Raw genomic sequence first — 18,459 nt, 5'->3', positions numbered from 1 at the left:
CCAAACTTAACGGAAATTAAAATAGCATTGAGGGATACAGTGAGGAAGGCAGATCAAGATGGCTGATTTGAAGCCTCCAGAAATCGTTCCCACCTAACCAGGAACAACAAATTGAACAATTGTTCACATGCAAAAAATACCTTCATAGGAACCAAAACTCAGGTAAGTAATTACAGTACCTGTTTTTAACATCATATCAAGGAAAGAGGCACTGAAGAGGGTAGAAAAGACAATCTCGAATTACCTATAGCACCCCTCCCCTATTCCCTAGCAGTAGCCAGCCAGCCACCTGCCCTGGAGAGAGAATCTGTGCTTCAAGGAGGTACAGTGCACTAACTGTGGAACTTAGCATTGGAACACAGTGCTGCCTGGTCACAGTGGAAGTGACTCAGGCCAGAACTTAGTTGGTGACCATGGAGGGAGCATTTAGACCAGCCCTAGCCAGAGGTAAATTACTTATCTCAGCAATGGGAACCTGAATACCAATAGGTCCTGCCACCATAGGCTAAAGAGCTTGAGGGTCCTAAACAAACTTGAAATACAGTCTGGGTCATAAGGACTATAATTCTTGGGCAACTCTTGGTGCTGAACTTGGAGCACATGAAGCTAAGGTGCACATGACCCAGTGAGACAGAAGCTGGGGCAGCCAAGGGAGTTTCTGCATCACCACCACCCCAAACTCTAGTCAGCACAGCTTGCAGCTCTGGGAGAGACTTCTCTGTGGCAACAAAAGGAGAGGGGAAAGTAAAGAGGACTGTGTCTTCCAGCTTGGGCATCAGGACAGCCATAGTAGAAGAGGGCAACAGGCAGAGACCTGAGGCACACATTTCAGGCCCTAACTCCTGGATGACAATTCTAGATACACCCCGGGCCAAAAGGGAACCCACTGCCCTAAAAGGAAGGACCAGGTCTGACAGTTTTCATCACCTGCTGACTAAACAGCCCTTGGGGTCTGAATAATGAGCAGTGGCAGGCAGGCAGTACTCCATGCTGGCCTTAAGTGAGATTCAGAGCTATGCTGGCTTCAGGTGTGACCCAGCATATTCACAGCTATGGTGGCTAGGGGTAAAGTCTCCTGCTGAGAAAAAGAGAGGAAGGAGTGAATGGGAATTTTTTCTTGCAGCTTTGGTACCAGCTCCACCACAGTGAGGAACAGCATCAAACAAGCTCCTGGGGTCCCAGATTCCAGGCACTGGCTCCCGGATGGCATTTCTGTATATGCCACGGGCCAGACAGGAGCCTGCTTCTCTGAAAGGAGAGAAACAGGACAAGCAGCATTCACCGTAAGCCGATGAAAGAGCACAGGGCCATCAGCAGCAGCCGGGCATTACTCACCCTGGCATTACTCATCCTGGTAGTGGTGGCTACAGGGAGAGAGAAGCTCAGTGCCGTGAAGGGAAGGGAACCAGCCTGGCTGGATTCACCACGTGCTGATTACAGAGCCCTTGAAACTTGAGTGAACACAGGTGATAGCCAGGCATTGGTCATAGTGGGCCTTGGGAAGACACAGTGCTGTTTAGGCTTTTGGTTGAACATAGCTTGGTCCCAGTGAGGTGGGAAGAGGGGTGCTTGTGTTGTCCTTTCCCCAGTTCCTGGTAACTGAAAATAGTGGGAGGGACTATGTTTGGGGAAAGTAAGAGAAAAGAAAAAGAACCTCTGTATGGTAATGCAAAATATTCCTCCTGATCCTAGCCAAGAACCAAGGCAGTAGTACCCCTATAAGTCTGCAAGATGACAGCATTACTGGGCTGGGGTTTCCTCTAATGCAGATTTGGCTGCAGTGACCAAAGACTTAGATAACCACACCAGAGTTCCTTTGAATACCTGGAAAGCCTTCCTAAGAAGGAAGGGCACAAAACAAGCCCAGATCTCAAAGACTACAATAAATCCCTAACTCTTCAATACCCAGACACCAGATACTGATGAATATCCACAAGCATCAGGACCATCTAGGAAAACACGACCTCACCAAACAAACTGAATATGGCACCAGGGACCAATGCTGAAGAAAGAGACAAATGTGATCTTTCAAACAGAAAATTCTAAATAGTTATGTTGTGGAAACTCAGTGAAATTCAAAATAACACAGGGAAAGAAATTAGAATCTATCACATAAATATAATAAATAGATGGAAACAATTAAAAAGAATCAGGCAGAAATTCTAGAGCTGAAAAATGCAATTGAAATACTTACGAATAGATCACTTTCGTAACAGAAGAACTGATCAAGGAGAATAAAAAAGAAGTAAGCCTGAAGACAGGCTACTTGAAAATACATAGTTAGGGGAAATAAAAAGTAAAAAGAATGAAGCAGACCTACAAAATCTAGAAAATAGCCTAAAAGGGGCAAATCTATTCATTATTGGCTTTAAAGAAGAGGTAGAGAGAGAAATTAAGGTATGGACAATAACACAGAACTTCCCAGATCTAGGCAAAGATATAAATATTTAAGTACAAGAAGGTTATAGAACACCAAGTAGGTTTAACTCAAAGAAGACTATCTCAAGATATGTAATAATTAAACTAAAACACGACAAGGATAAAGAAAAGATCCTAAAAAAACAGCAAGAGAAAAGATACAAATAACATAAAATGGAGCTCCAATATGTCTGGCAGCAGACTTTTCAGCAGAAACCTTACAGGCCAGAAAAGAAGTGCTGAAGAAATAAAACCTTTACCCTAGAATAGTATATCCAGCAAAAATATCCTCAAACATGAAGGAGAAATGAAGACCTTCTCAGGAAAACAAAAGACAAGAGATTGTGTTAACACCAAACCTGTCCTACGAGAAATGCTAAAGAAAGATAATTCTTCAGTCTGAAAGAAAAGAATGTTAATGAGCAATAAAAAATCATCTGAATGTAAAAGACTCATTAATAATAGTACACAGAAAATCAGAATATTATAACACTGTAACTATGGTATATAAACTACTCATATCTTGGGTAGAAAAACTAAAAGATGAATATAACAAAAATAATCACTAGAACAACTTTTCAAAACATAGTATAAGATATAAATAGAAACAGTAAAAAGTTAAGTTGGAGCATGAAGCTAAAGTGTGTTTTTAATAGTTTTCTCTGTACTTGTTTGTTCACACAGTTGATGTCATTGCATTTTCAACCCATTTTTTTTTGTTGTTGCTGTTGTTGTTTTGAGATGGAGTCTCACTCTGTCACCCAGTCTGAAGTGCAGTGTCAGGATCTTGGCTCACTGCAACCTTCACCTCCCAGGTTCAAGCAATTTTCTTGCCTCAGCCTCCTGAGTAGTTGGGATTACAGGCGTGCTCTACCACGCCCAGCTAATTTTTGTATTTTTAGTAGAGAGGCGGTTTCACCATGTTGGTCAGGCTGATCTCCAATTCCTGACCTTGTGATCCACCCGCCTTGGTCTCACCAAATACTGAGATTGTAGGCGTGAGTCACTGTGCCTGGACTTAAGCCCATTGTTTTAAAAAATGGGTTATAAGTTACTACTTGCAAGTCTCATGGTAACCTAATATCAAAAAACCCACAGCAGATACAAAAAAATAAAAAGCAAGAAATTAGAATATCATACCCACCTGAGAAAATTATCTGCATGCACACATACACACACACAAATACACACACACACACACACACACACACACACACACACACACAATCAGCAAGGGAGGAAAGAAGGAAAAAAACAATCAGCAAACAAAATGGTGGGAGTAAGTCCTTACTCTTTAATGATATCATTGAATGTAGATAAAATAAACTCTTCAATTAAAAGTCACAGAGTGGCTGAATAGATTTAAAAAATGATCTAATAACTGCTTCCTACAAGAAACACACTTCACCTGTAAAAACAAATACAGATTGAAAATAAAGGGATGGAAAAAGATATACCTTGCAAATGGAAACAAGAAAAAAGCAGGCCTAGCTTATATCAGAAATAGTAGATTTCAAGACAAAAAATACTGAAACACATAAAGAGGTCATTATATAATGATAATGAGGTCAATTCAGCAAGAGGATAAAACAATTGTAAATATATATGCACCCAATACAAGAGCACCCAGATTTAAAAGTAAATATTATTAGAGCTAAAGAGAGAGATTGACTCTAATACAATAATACTTGAGGACTTCAGCATCCCACTTTCAGCACTGGACAGATCACCCAGACAGAAAATCAACAAATATTGGACTTAATCTGGACAACAGTCCAAATGAACCTAACAGATATTTACAGAACATTTTTCATCCAAAGCCTTCAGAATATACATTATTCTCCTCAGCACAGTAATTCTCAAGGATAGACTGTATGTTAGGCCACAAAATAAGTCTTAAACTTTTGTGTAAATGAAATAATATCAATTATCTTCTTTGGCTACAATAGAATAAAACTAGAAATCAGTAACAAGAGGAATTTTAGAAACTGTACAAACACATGGAATTAAAAAAATATGCTTCTGAGTGATCAGTGGGTCAATAAAGAAATTAAGAAAAAAAAATTAAAAATTTTTTTAACAAATGAACATGGAAACACAGCATACCGCAACCTATGAGCTATAGTGACAGTGATTCTAAGAGGGAAGTTTATGGTTATAAGCACCTATATCAAAAAAGAAGAAACACTTAAATAAATTAAAAAAAAAAATAAACTAACAATGCATTTTAAAGAACTAGAAAAGCAAGAGCAAACAAAACCAAAATTAGTAGAATAAAATAAATAATACAGATCAATAAACCTTTAGCCAGACTAAGAAAAACAGAGAGAAAGCCCATATCAGTAAAATCAGAGATGAAAAAGGAGACATCATAACTGATACTATATACATTTGAAGGATAATTAGAGGTCATTACAAGCAACTACCTGCCAATAAATTAGAAAACCTAGGAAAAATAGATAAATTTTGAGACACATACAATCTATCAAGCTTGAACCATGAAGAAATGTAAAATCTGAACAGACCAATAAGTAATGAGATTGAAGCTGTAATAAAACATCTCCAAGCAAAGAAAAGCCCAGGATCCAATGGCTTCACTGCTGAATTTCAGCTCACATTTAAAGAATGAATACCAATCCTCCTTAAACTATTCTGATAAATGGGGGAGAAAATACTTCCAAAGTCATTTTATGAGGCCAGTATTACCTTGATACCAAAATAAAACAAAGACCCATCCAAAAAAGAAAACTCATCATTTACAAAATGCCAAGTCAAAATGGATTAAAGACTTAAATCCAAGACCTAACTATCCAATTGCTAAAATAAACCACTGAAGAAATTCTCCAGGGCAGTAGAGTAGGCAAGGATTTCTTGATTAATACCCCCAAAGCACAGTCAACCAAAGCAAAATTGGATAGAGGGGATCGTATCAAGTTAAAAAGCCTTTGCAAAACAAAGGAAACAATACAGTGAAGAGAAACTCACAGAATGGGAGAAAAACTTTTTAAATTATCCATTGAACAAGGGATTAACATCAGAATATATAAGGAGCTCAAACAACTCTATAGGAAAAATATTTGACTGCAATTCTAAAATGGCCAAAAAATCTGAATAGACATTTCTCTAAAGAATACATACAAATGGGAAACACATATATCAAAATGTGCTCAGCATCACTAATCATCAGAGAAATGCAAATCAAAACTACAATGAGATATTATCTCATTCCTGATAATTTTTGTTTGTTTGTTTCTTTGTTTGGACTTTAGGTTAGGGGCAGGCAAAATAACAAATGCTTGGGAGGATGTGAAGAGAAGGGAACCTTCATAAACTGCTGGTGGGAATATATATTAGTGCAACTATTATGCAGTACAGCTTGGAGGTTCCTCACAAAACTAAAACTAGACATACCATTTGATCCAGAAATCCCACTGCTAGATATATTCCCAAAAGAAAGGAAATTAGTATATTGAAGAGGTATCTGCACTCCCATGTTTATTGTAGTGTATTCATAGCACTCAAGATTGGCAGGTAATCCAAATGTCTATCAACAGATGAATGGCTTAAGAAACTGTGATACATATACACAATGAATACTATTCAGCCATAAAAAAGAATTAGATGCTATCATTTGGAATGACATAGATGCCATAAAAAAGAATTAGGTGCTATCATTTGGAATGACATAGATGGAGGTGGAGGTCATTATGTTAGGTGAAATATGCCAAGGAAAGTGAGACAAATTTCACGTGTTCTTACCTATTTATGGGAGCTAAATATAACAATAATTAAACTCATGGAAATAGAGAAAAAATTAATATACAGTTCTTAGAAAGTCCTGCTTGCAAGATTAGCCACTGGTTGGTATCTAAAAACTTGACTGACTGGTAACCGGAGTCCTACATGCATATAAAGATGTCCATAAATGATAAGATTGGTTCACTGTCCCTAAGTAGCTTGTACAAACAATATTTGTATAATATTGTTTTTGTTGAATATCTGATTTCTTCCAGTAGTTTACAATTTTGGTATATGCTAGACACAGGGTTCCTACATGATAAGCCCCCAGTAAAATCCTTTGGTGATGAGTTGCTAATGGCCTTTACTGGGCAGAAACATCACATACATGTCCTGTATTTATATTGCTGGAAGAGAAGAGTGTGATCTCTGTTGAATTCTGTGTCTTCTTACAAATCTTTGAATGTAGGGGTAGTCTTAGGGATCATCAACACACTCTGGAACTGCTAAGTCAATAGAAAGATGTGGAGGTGAAGCTGTGTATTTCTGGTCTAGTCCTAATTAGCCTGACATGTTTCCCTTTCTCTTCCTGTAGAACATTCACCCTAGGGGAAGCCAGCTACCATACAACAAGTCTAATTATTCAAAACAAGCACACTGTAAGAAAGCTCAAGCTAGTCCATGGAGAGACTGAGGAAAGAGGGAGACAGAAGTAGAAGCAGAGCAGTGAGAGAGACAGAGAAAGAGGGAAATGCCAATCGGTAACAAGTAGTTCCAGCCCAGCACCAGACATGTGAATAAAGGAATTATCCTGGGAGTCTGTCTCACTTGAGCTTTCAATTGACCTCATTCTCAGAATCAGTCTGACTGTACTCACTTGAAAACCTCACACAAGCACTGCCCAGATGAGCCCAGTCAACCTACAGAGTCATAAAAAATGGTATTAAATTACTAATTCAGGCTGACAGGATTTGAGATGGTTTATCACATGGAAATATATATGACTGAAACTATCATTTCATATTACATTAATCAAAAATAATTGCTTTAAATGTAGTATAAATAATAGATCCCTCTTAAAATGTATTCCCTTTAGAGAACCACATTGATGTCATGTTTATTTAAAATTTTTATAACATATATTGATCCCTTAAATACATAACAACTGTAGGGTTTTATATTCAAAATTCATCAGCCATATCTCTAAGTATTTATTAATTTTTGCCTGCTTATTTCTTCCCTTATGTATTGGTGAATCATATTTCTATACCATAATTATGGATCTATCAGTATCTAACCAAATTATGTTAAGTTTATTTTTACCTGTGTGCTTTCAGTTATCTGACAGATAAAACATATATATTACCAGAAATTAGTATTACTTATAGGATTGAATATTAGCCCTTGCAAAACCAACATCATCTGCCATTTCACAATTACTGCCTCACTACTAACACAATTAAGCCAACCAAATAAGACTTCACTAATCTCTGTATAATGTTACTCATTTTTTATTAGCTAAAGGGTAAAAATAGAAAAAATATTAAAAAATTTAAAAATTAGTATTAGAAATTATCTTTGACTTGTTCTTTTAGGATATTCTATGTATGATATATTAACAAGTCCTGCTGACCCAACATTCAAAATGTATTCAATATTCAACCAATTCTTATCCCCTCATCTTTTAAAACTCCCATTTAAGCCATCATAATCTCTCAACTATAGGAGCCTTGACTCCCTTCTTCTGCCATGTCCAGTAATACCTATATCTACACAGTAACCAAAGCAGTAGTTTAAAAATAGTCTGATTATGTGATTCTTTTTTAAAAAACAACAACAACAACACTTCAATGGTTTCTCATCACAAGTGAAATAAGAGCTTAAGTCTTTACCATGACATACTAGACCTTTTATGATAAGATTTCTCTATGACCTAAACTCACATTACTTCTCTCTTCATTCATTCTACTCTAACCACAACATCATATCACTCTTGAAAAGATCAAGTATTCTTTTGCTTTTACAGTTGTTATTCTCAGGTTTCCATAAAACATGAGTGGTTGTCTCCCTTTCTTCATTATGTTCTCTACTAAAATGTTCCATAATCAAAGTGGCCATCCTTGGCCATCCTTTTTGAAACGCCAACACACTTCAGTGCCACTTTCTATCCTTCATATTCTGCTTTACTTTTCATTGTAACATTTATCACTCTACCTTACATTTTATATATTTATTTGCTGGTTGTCTATTTCTTCTCCCAAGAACCCAAATACCATTAATGCAGGGATTTAGTGTGTGTTGCTTACACTGAAGTACCAATGCCTTAGAATATTACCAAGAACATGGTAGGTACTTGATAAATTGATTCATCAACAAATCCTTGAATGAGTAGATGGTCTAGTAAAAAATGTGGACTCTTCCAGGGACATATTAAAAAAAAGCTATTTCTAATACTAAGAGAGACCATTACATTCAATAAATGAAAAGCAACAATAAAAACTCTCACATACACACACAAAAAATCTATGCAGAATATACAACAGATGATGTTGTGAAAGTCATGCCACAATTTGATCTCTGTCTTTTAGAGTCTCCAAATATGTTCTTTTACATAATAATATATTTAGACGAAATAAATTGAAACTACTTATAATGTTGATGTTATTGCATATAAACAAATAAAACAGCAGCAGAGCTTTGTTCATGTTGAGTTTTTCCCCAGTATTCCAAAGTGTTTAAATAATGTTCCTTTACTGGAAGGTATGCTTTTAGGAGGTTACCAGGTTATGTTACTGTGGAGGATTGGATAATAAAAGAAAAAGTTGCCATGGTATATTCCTGATAAAAAGATACTATGTATCCTTATTGTTACAGAAACTATTATGTATTTTTTCCAAGTAGTGTTTAATTATATTTACCAGTTTTCCCTCAAGACAAATTCATTACATTTACTCCTTCTCAAAATTAATGAACATTTCTTATTAATCATTTTTCATAAGAGGAATAAGACATATGACCTCAAGCAGAATAAATGTTAAACTTGAATCTTCATCAAAGTAAATAATTTATGTTTAAAATATATCTTTCATATTTGAAAATAAAGTAGAAGGGGTTCAGTGGCAAGATTTCTGCCTTATAGTATTTGTAAGATTTTCTTGGTTGAACTTGGAGATCTCGCATCTATAAAAATAATAATCAACACCTATATATGGCTTAATATGTACTATTGTAGACACTTTTTATTAACATGTTTAAACTTATAAGAACCTAATGAAGAAGTAGTTGTTATTATTATTTTATAAACAATAAGAAATTGTGACACAAAATAACTGACTCAAGGTCACATAGCTAGAAAGTGGCAGAACTGGGGTTTGATCCTCCCAAGCAGTATCCTAATTAGACTACATTGCTTCTAATACTCCCAATTCTCTTTCCTGCTTTATTAAAGATGAATATTGTGTTAACAATATACATAAGTGGATAATTATAGAAACTACAGAATTTTTTTTTTCTTAAAATAGGATGCTCCATCCAGAGTTGAAGATTGGTAATTCTATATTTGCTGTATTTTTTTTGCTATACACTCTATTTCATATGATAGGGAGCAAACTGTGTGTTACTACACATTATTAATTCCTGAATCCAGACTCTTTGGTCAAGTAGAGTTAAGTATCATTTCTGCTGCTAAGATACCAGTATTCCATGGTAGAATACATTAAAAAATAATAATAATAGGGATGTGATCTCCCCATGTTGCTAAGGCTGGGCTCAAATTACTAAGCTCAGGCAAATCTCCTGCGTTGGCTTCCCTAACTGCTGTCATTAGAGGGGTGAGCCACTGCACCCAGCATATAAAAAAACATTTCAAGACAATTTATTTCTCTATTTCTCTTCCTCTTTTCTATTCCCTGCTTAAGTAAAGTGGCTCTGTGCATACTAACGTTAGGTTCATGTCATGGCAGAATAATCTGCAGATGCAATTCTATTCCTAAAATGTGTATCAAAGAGTTTTTTCTTGTTCTTTTCTTCTTGTTTTTTTTTTTTTTGTTTTTGTTTTTTTTTTTTTTTTTTTTTTCAGTGTCCTGGCTAATTTAATGTGAAAAGGAACATCTCTGATAGAAACTTGGGGAGAGTTTCTTTAGACTGAAGAGAAATAACTAGAAATGAGGAAAAGGATTCAGAGAACCTTGGATTTCCTAAGAAGAAAGAGATCCAGGAAAGAGCCAACTGCCACACTGTCAGTTCCTCCGGAATATGGCCTTACATCAGAGAGGGTGGTGCCATTGTACATTCTAGGCATTGTTGACACTGAATCCCACTAGGTATTCCAGGAATGCAAACATCCCAGGGAAGCAGTAGTCAGTGGGCCAAGAAATGCAATGAATTACATTTGTTTTTAAACTTTGACAGAGGACTGGTGACTGGAGGGATTCCTCAATGCCTTTGTGCACTTTTGAAGCACAAAAGTCTTCAGCAGTTGAACTAAAGAACGATAGAATAGGATGTTTTTCCTTTCCTGCGGAATTTATCACAGGACAAATGTAGTACAGTACAGCAGGATAAGGTGATTTCCTAACATATCTAATCAAAAAATATTACTTAAATATGAAAAGAGACTAAAATGTAGCCATCATGATTCATTGAAGTATAAATAAATTTAAAAACTGATTAACATGATCAGCAAAAAGAACATGGCTTGTGATAGAATATACTTTATGGTGGGGTCGGGGGGAAGGTCAAGAACAATGAGCCAGCTTTAGCTTCAAGAGTGTTAATTCCAGGAATGGATTGAGGCTGCTAATCATTGCATATATACAAAAAATTTAAAGGGTCATCCTACTAAAGAAGAGTAAAATGTAGTGGCTTGAAGGTGTCTTTGATGTGGAACATTTTATCAAGGCTAACAGAGGGAGATGGAAGGCAGATGAGATGGGAAGTGATTAAATGTTTGCAAGAAATCAGGGAGAATGCCAGAGGGAAAAGACAGAAAAAGATAGAATGAACATATTAAAATTAACAACATCAATTTTGTTCAGGTTTAGTCCTCAGAAAACTATAAAAAACTTGGTTAAGTTTTTGTGTGTGTGTGTTTCATCAGAGTAATGTCTCACTTGAATGAACTTGAAATTTTATGATTCTGTTGTGGATGTTTGATAACATATTGTTCCTACCTATGCAAAACTGATTATCCTTTGGCTCTTATATAATGATATAGTGGCATGAGTCAGACCGTATGTGTGTATAGTTAATGTAATGCTGAATATTCTATTAAAAAACAACAAAAACTAGAGGTTATACATTTGCCTTTTGCTTCCAAATGTATGCATAAAAATAGTTTATAAAGGTAAAATAAGTTGGCAGTTCTTAAAACGAAACTTTTTAGAATCAAGCATCCTAGAAACTTCTCAGTACCAAGAGACTGCCCAAGAAATCTGGAATTTATGATGTGTAGTGTATGTGGAAGATTGTGAATTATTCACTGTCTTCTATGAAGAAATATAATCAAATGCATTCATCGCTTGGCTTGTATATAGTAAGGATGGTAATGATTGTGGTAACCAGGAGTACATGTGCCCTGTCTAGATGGAGAAAGCCTTCTCATTTCTTGTCAAATAGTTTTATTTACAATGAGATCCAAAAAGTGTCTGAATTTTTCAATTGTTTAAGAAAAATTGGATGAATTTTTGTGTGAAATGTCCTCAGTTTCGAATGGCTAGCTACACCATGGCTGGAGTGCAGTGGTGCGATCTGGGATCATTGCAAACTCTGCCTACTGGGTTCAAGCCATTCTCCTACCTCAGTCTCCCCAGTAGCTAAGATTATAGGTGTGCAACACCATGCCCTGATAATTTTTGTATTTTTAGTAGAGATGGCATTTCACCATGTTGGGGCTAGGCTGGTCTCAAACTCCTGACCTCGTGATCTGCCTGCCTTGGCCTCCCAAAGTGCTGGGATACAGGCATGAGCCACTGAACCTGGCCAGCAATGGTTTTAAACAGTAGATACGAGTCTAGCATGAACTGAATCATAGTGTGGGGAAATAGAGAAATGAGTATGTATGTGGGCTTAGACTGTCTTTCAGGGCAGATTGTTTTTATTTAATTGAAAGAATGGGCTCCAATACTAACAAAGTTGAAAAATGCTGACATATTAGAAAAAAATAAACATTTGATTGCAAACAAGACTGAATTGTCATTTTAAATTCATGTATCTCTAAAGTTTAACCTACCTTGGGATAGTCCCTAGGATGCCATCTTGTTTTCTTCTATACTTAATTTAATAGATCTTACTATGCTATATCTATTCTTAACAATAGCCAACTTCTCATCTAATATTCAAGAACAAAGGCATGGATATTAGCGGGAAAGTATTAATTTTTTTAAATTAAAATGTTACCATTTGTCTTCATCTTAAATGATGTGGTTGAAATCAACTTAATCTGAATGTCATTCTAAAGGTAATGCTTGAAGAAAACCATGTACCTTGACAAACATACCAGCCAGAACAAGGTATCTTCCTCCAGCTGATCTGAGTGCTTCCAAAACTGACCAAGAAAGTGGAGGAAATATCTTTCTTCTAGTAATCTAATTATTTCTGAGAAGAAGAAGTAAAATCACGTCCCTCAACCAGCCACCAATATTAGAAGAAGCTTTGCTCTTCTAATATTAGGGTGGATTGCAGTGGGGTTGGGTGGTGAAATAACTGCATCTCGAAAAAGTAAGCTAAGAGGTTAACAGGATTAATCTTATACTAACATGAAAGATTATGTCACATTCATGGAGAATAGGCAAAGAAGACAACCTTTATTTTCCAGTTACCTAGCTATTCAAATATAATTTAAATCAAAGTTTTAGACATATGAATTATAATATCAGACTTTTTCAGAATATAGTTACAAGAAAACTTAAATGTTTTCTATGTGTTATATAATTCTCAACATATCCTTGAAATTATAGGTCTATATATTTTGTGTTTAAATTAAATAAATACTATGTTACTCATTACTCATTTACAGTGACAATTTATAAACTAAAAATGAAAGAAGCAAATAAAAAAGTTTTTTCATAATTTTGAATTTTAAATTTAGATACTTGTAAATTCTAGTGTGATAATTTTATAGGTGATTAAATCTTTTGAAAATATATAGGTAATATTCCTTTCACAAAAGAAATAAATTGAAAGTCACTATAACTTTGTTGGCCATTGAAAGCCAATATTATATGTTATAAGCACTTGGAAGTTTTAGTTTCCTATAAAATCATTTACATTCACTCCCAAACTATTGATCTCTTAGAACCAGTTAGAGAAACTAATTAAAATAATTATATTTATATTAGCTTTATGTCAGCAGATTCTAAAATATGTCTAAATTTTTTTAACCTCTGTTAAAAAATACATTAATTTTCAAAGACTGTAATCATTGTCAATATATTAAAAAGAGAAAACAGTTTCTGGTGAAGTTTTGAGAATTCAATTAAAATCTTGTAAAAGAATGCTTCTTCAGTAAATCTGTTCCATATATCATAAAATGGTAACATTAAACTTTGAAGCATTAGTATTTTCTTATTTATCTGTATAATAATAAAGGAAATATTTCTCAATAAATAATGTAATCAGAATATCATTCAGTATTTAACAATTAGCAGTTATAGAAAGGGCCTTCTAACAAATATTTGACTCTTATTAAGCAAAAAAGTATCCATAATTAGAAAATTAAATACTCTCACTGGAATTCATAGCCTTCTATAATTATTATTTCAACATGACAGCAATATTGAGTATATGGAAATCCATATCAACCACTGTACTAGGTACAAGCAATATAAAATTGAATAAGATACAATCCTTAAATGAAAAATTAAAAAGCTTCATGATAATAATTGTATGTTAAAATACTACAATCATAAAAGTGATATCAAAATGTGCACCTGTCTTTAAACAAAACTATACTGAAATCAGTGCACTTAAGTACATTATCCCAACATTTTATAAAAAAGAGCATTTTTTTCTCATGCTCTTAAGAATTGTTTTTATTTATAATAAGCCTAATAATATCTAAACATCCCTGGAACAAACATAAAATATTTGATCTACAGGATTTGGCTTAAATAGAAACATCTAATTTTAAGAGGCAAAACAAGACTTCATATTTGTCATATATATAGCATACCAAACTGAAAAAAATGCTATCAGTCATATCACATACTTATTTACATATTTACTTGAATATTTATCAAATACAGTATGTTTGGTGGAATGATTCCATATTTCAACTCCTGAGTTTGACTCTTATCTCACAAGGATTACATCATTAATTATTAGTAACCTAAAATTGCTAATGAAAATTTAACCACTAGATGAGGGCTAAATGTTTCCTTCTACCCCTATGATTTATATTAACATAATATAAACAAAAGATTTAAAACCTCCAATTCACGAGAATCAACTGATTACAATAAAACACCACCATTTACATGTAAGACAAACAATTGTCCCATAAAGCAGTAATTTTCACTTCAAACCTTTACATTCAGTTAGCAATAGAATGACAATAGAACACAAAGAAAATGATTTTAAGATTTGAAATCAGACCCTTGAAGATTAAAGTAGTTCACCATCTACACATAAATTATTTATTAACTATCCTAAAATGTTGATAAATAATGCTTTCTTGTTTGTTTTTTACCTTGAAAGGCACTGGCTCTTCAGTAAGAGGACTAACAGGAAGTGACGTGGTACTGCTTGCTGGACTCATGTCTGCACTCTGCAAGGACAGTGAAATTGAATAAATAAATATTGTTTTGTAGTCACTTTGACAACTCATAATTCAGAAAAAAGAATAATTAAGTAAATAAGTAAAATATGAACGTAGAAAAAATCATATTAATGTAGATTTAATCATAATTATATAATAAATCATTCCTTATATAGAAATGATTTTCTGGGAAATTAGTCAAATTCTCTCTCCCAAGGTACCTTTTAAAGTGCATTTTATCAAATATAATGGCCATTTTTTCTGTGCTAGGGTGGTATTATTTTCATTGCTTAATTTATATTTTTACAATTAAAAAAATTAAACTATGTCTGTAATAATTCATTTATGTTGCTATTTCAATATAGTTAGATTGATTTTCAAACATGCATTACAGTTTTTCTTCTATAAAGATTTAATTCATTGCAACCAACATTTTTCATTATGTAAACCAATCTGCTATAATACACAATTACAAACTGAAAAAAATATTTAAAAATTTAAATTCCTAAATTCATGGCCCCTGACATTTTACCTTTTTTTTTGTTCTGCTAAACAAAAATATAATGATAAAATATTTTTAAAAAGTAAGAGAATGCTTGTAATGTTGCTAATGGCTGTTTTTCTGGTCTTTTAGGAATATAACCAATTAAAACTTATTTAATGAGAAATTAGCCTAAAAAAGGGATATCCATTAGAAGTTCATCATTAATTTACTTTTCTAAAAGCAAGGAAAAGATACTAACAATAGGTAGCAACAGAAGTTATTTTATTATATTCTTAATGCAGTCTCTCAGAGGAATTCTCCCATATGCAAATAAAACAAAAGAAAATAAAACATTAAAAATAATATACACCTACATTTTTCAGTTTCATCTCTAAAGATACATGCAAACACACAGAAATTTTGCAATGCAGATTAAAGCCAAAGAATGAATACACCTCAAGTGAGATAAGGCTATAAGTAGACAAGTTTGAGTGACTTAAGTTTCAACAAAAGAACGTGTTCAAAGAATAGATGCTGCAACCGCTACATATTCTTAGAGACTTTCTATTCAAAGATTATTTTCAATTCATGTATTCAAATGTGAAATAAACTGGACACATTTTAAATATCCATTAAGTTGGGAATACTTCTGACTCCCTAGTCCAGAAACCAAGGATAAGAACTATTGACACAGGAAACAAGATATTCAGTATAATGTTAATTTAACACATACCACACCTGTTTTGGAAATTGATATAAGGCAGTGCATTGAGTAAAAATGTCTAAAGAAGGAAATTATGTAAAAATTGAACAATAATCTACTAAAGGAAGTAGGAAAATACCTGCACCAGATAATTGAGGCGAGTTAGTCTCTGACTTTAATTTCAAAATTTATCCGGAGTTATACGTAATTTATTTGATCAAAACCAGGAAATATGATGAATGGCTGACTCTTACTCTCTGATTTTATGACATAATAGAGAAACAAGGCTAGTCTTGCTAACTAATTTACCACAGGATGTTCACATACGAAATGAATGAATTTTTGTGCTGAAACACAGAGGAAAAAAAGACTCTTGAGGTACTTCTCTTAATGTTTTTAATTTCTCACAAGAATTTAAGCAAGTGATAGAACAAAGTTTGTACATAGTTGAATTATCTGATATTTACCTGTAGTATAAACAGCCTGCATAGCGTATTAAAATTGCCATGTATGTATCTATGCAACAATCCTGCACATTCTTTACATGTACCCCAGAATCTAAAATGCAATTATACACATATATATATATATATACATATATATATATACATATATATATGTATATATATATATATATATATATATATATATATGGAACTATTGAGAAGGGATGATTTTATTTTGCAACATGAGGAAGACATGAGTTTTGGGGGGCCAGAGGAGGAATGCTATAGTTTGGATGTTCGTCTCTCCAAATCACATGCTGAAATTTGATACCAGTGTTAGAAGTGAGACCTAATGGCAGGTGTTTTTGTCATGGGGTGGATGTATCAATAGATTAATACCCTCCCACAGTGGGGGACATGAATAGATTCTTACTCTGTTGGTTCTTGTAATAAATAAATAAATAAATAATATATTTAGAAGACATAGATAACATTTGTTTGTAAAAGTTGAAAATCCTGTATCAGTCTGGCCATAGAAGGTTTTAATTTTCATAACATAAATGCAAAGTCAAGGTTCATGGTAAACTTCTTTAAATATTGAGGTCACCCACAACTTTCCAGAAATAAATGTATAATTCAAAGGAGAGTAAAAAACAGACTCCAAATTTTACATCATGTAACACGGATTCTTTAAACAACATTCTAAGAGAAAACTGTGTTCTAGCTGTAATTTTCAAATCCATCTTATAGTGTGACACTTTAATTTTACTGTTCTTAGGAAATCTTGAGATAAACATTTAAAAAAAGCAAATCAATCTCATATGGCAACATCTGATAAACTGCACTTAGTTATCAAGTTGGGAAACACACAGATGGAGTATTTTCATGTTTATCCTATTGTTTTCCTGTTCGTTTTTCAGTAATCTGTAATTTAGGTATCATTCAATTTGCTTATTCTTTTAGATAAAATACTACTGTAAACCTTTTAGAGGTAAGTCTTATCCATATTTCATATTTTAATCCATTTCCTCTCTCATTCATTGATAGCAATACTGATATAATTTAATATCTCAATGAAATAATAAGTTATATTTGATGTTTTTTAAAGCTAACAGTTTTTGTTAATCAATAGCTTTCTTCATAAAATGTTCTGTTAGATTTATGGTTTCATCCACTTTTGATATATTGCAGAGATTTTACAAGTGATAGGTTCACAATAATGTGAAAGTGAATCCTATGGGAAAATAGAAGAACTATTTTTTTTAAAAAATGAAGCAAATCTCTCAACAGAACAAATCTCCTATCTTCTTAATTCTCATGAAACATATCTTTTGTTTTGTTTTGTTTTTATATCCACTGGAGACACACTAGACATCCTTGTCATGAAAGCCAATTTTAACAAGTGTTCTTAACCTGGTTTTCGGGTTTTAAGTCCAATAGATAAACTGTTTTTTTTCAAACACTAGAATAGACAAATAATATGAACCTAACATTTTACCTACCATTAAAATGTTATTTTGCCCAAATTGGCCACCTCTCTGTTCTCTTTCATTTTTCTCCAAATTGGGCTTAAAATTAAGTGTGATCTTGAGGTTCAGTGATCCCTTAGACAAGTATTTACTGAGCATATCAGAGATGTTCTGATTAATGTCCCTCCTTTTTCTGAATATTGTTCTCTAGAATTCTACTTGTCTAATTTTTTAAAAAACCTTTCACTTCTTTGTTGCTGCTGTTTTTAGAAGACAATTCCCTTAACAAGTGCTTTGATCTCTCATCTCCAGCTGATCCTTTTCTAAATCAACTTCATTGAAATATAACATACCTACAGTATAATGCAGTTTTGGGGTGTAAAACTAGATGAGTTTTGACAAATGTCTCCATATACGTAACAACCACCAATATCAAGATACAGAAC

The 18,459-nt window shown here is 33.7% G+C and overlaps 1 protein-coding gene across 3 annotated transcripts in view; it reads right to left on the bottom strand.

The window, feature by feature from the left end:
• Positions 1-18,459, bottom strand: part of CCSER1 (coiled-coil serine rich protein 1) — a 1,354,615-nt gene that overhangs the window by 802,153 nt on the left and 534,003 nt on the right. For all 3 annotated transcript variants that reach the window (XM_039468593.2, XM_074396448.1, XM_039468594.2), the window contains exon 7: positions 14,843-14,920. In XM_039468593.2, coding sequence (XP_039324527.1) covers positions 14,843-14,920 — 78 coding nt within the window. The remainder of the gene's footprint in view (positions 1-14,842; positions 14,921-18,459) is intronic.

The sequence above is a fragment of the Saimiri boliviensis genome, chromosome 3 (assembly GCF_048565385.1).
Source record: "Saimiri boliviensis isolate mSaiBol1 chromosome 3, mSaiBol1.pri, whole genome shotgun sequence".
NCBI classification, from domain to species: domain Eukaryota; kingdom Metazoa; phylum Chordata; class Mammalia; order Primates; family Cebidae; genus Saimiri; species Saimiri boliviensis.
This window is presented reverse-complemented; position numbering and strand designations above follow the sequence as displayed.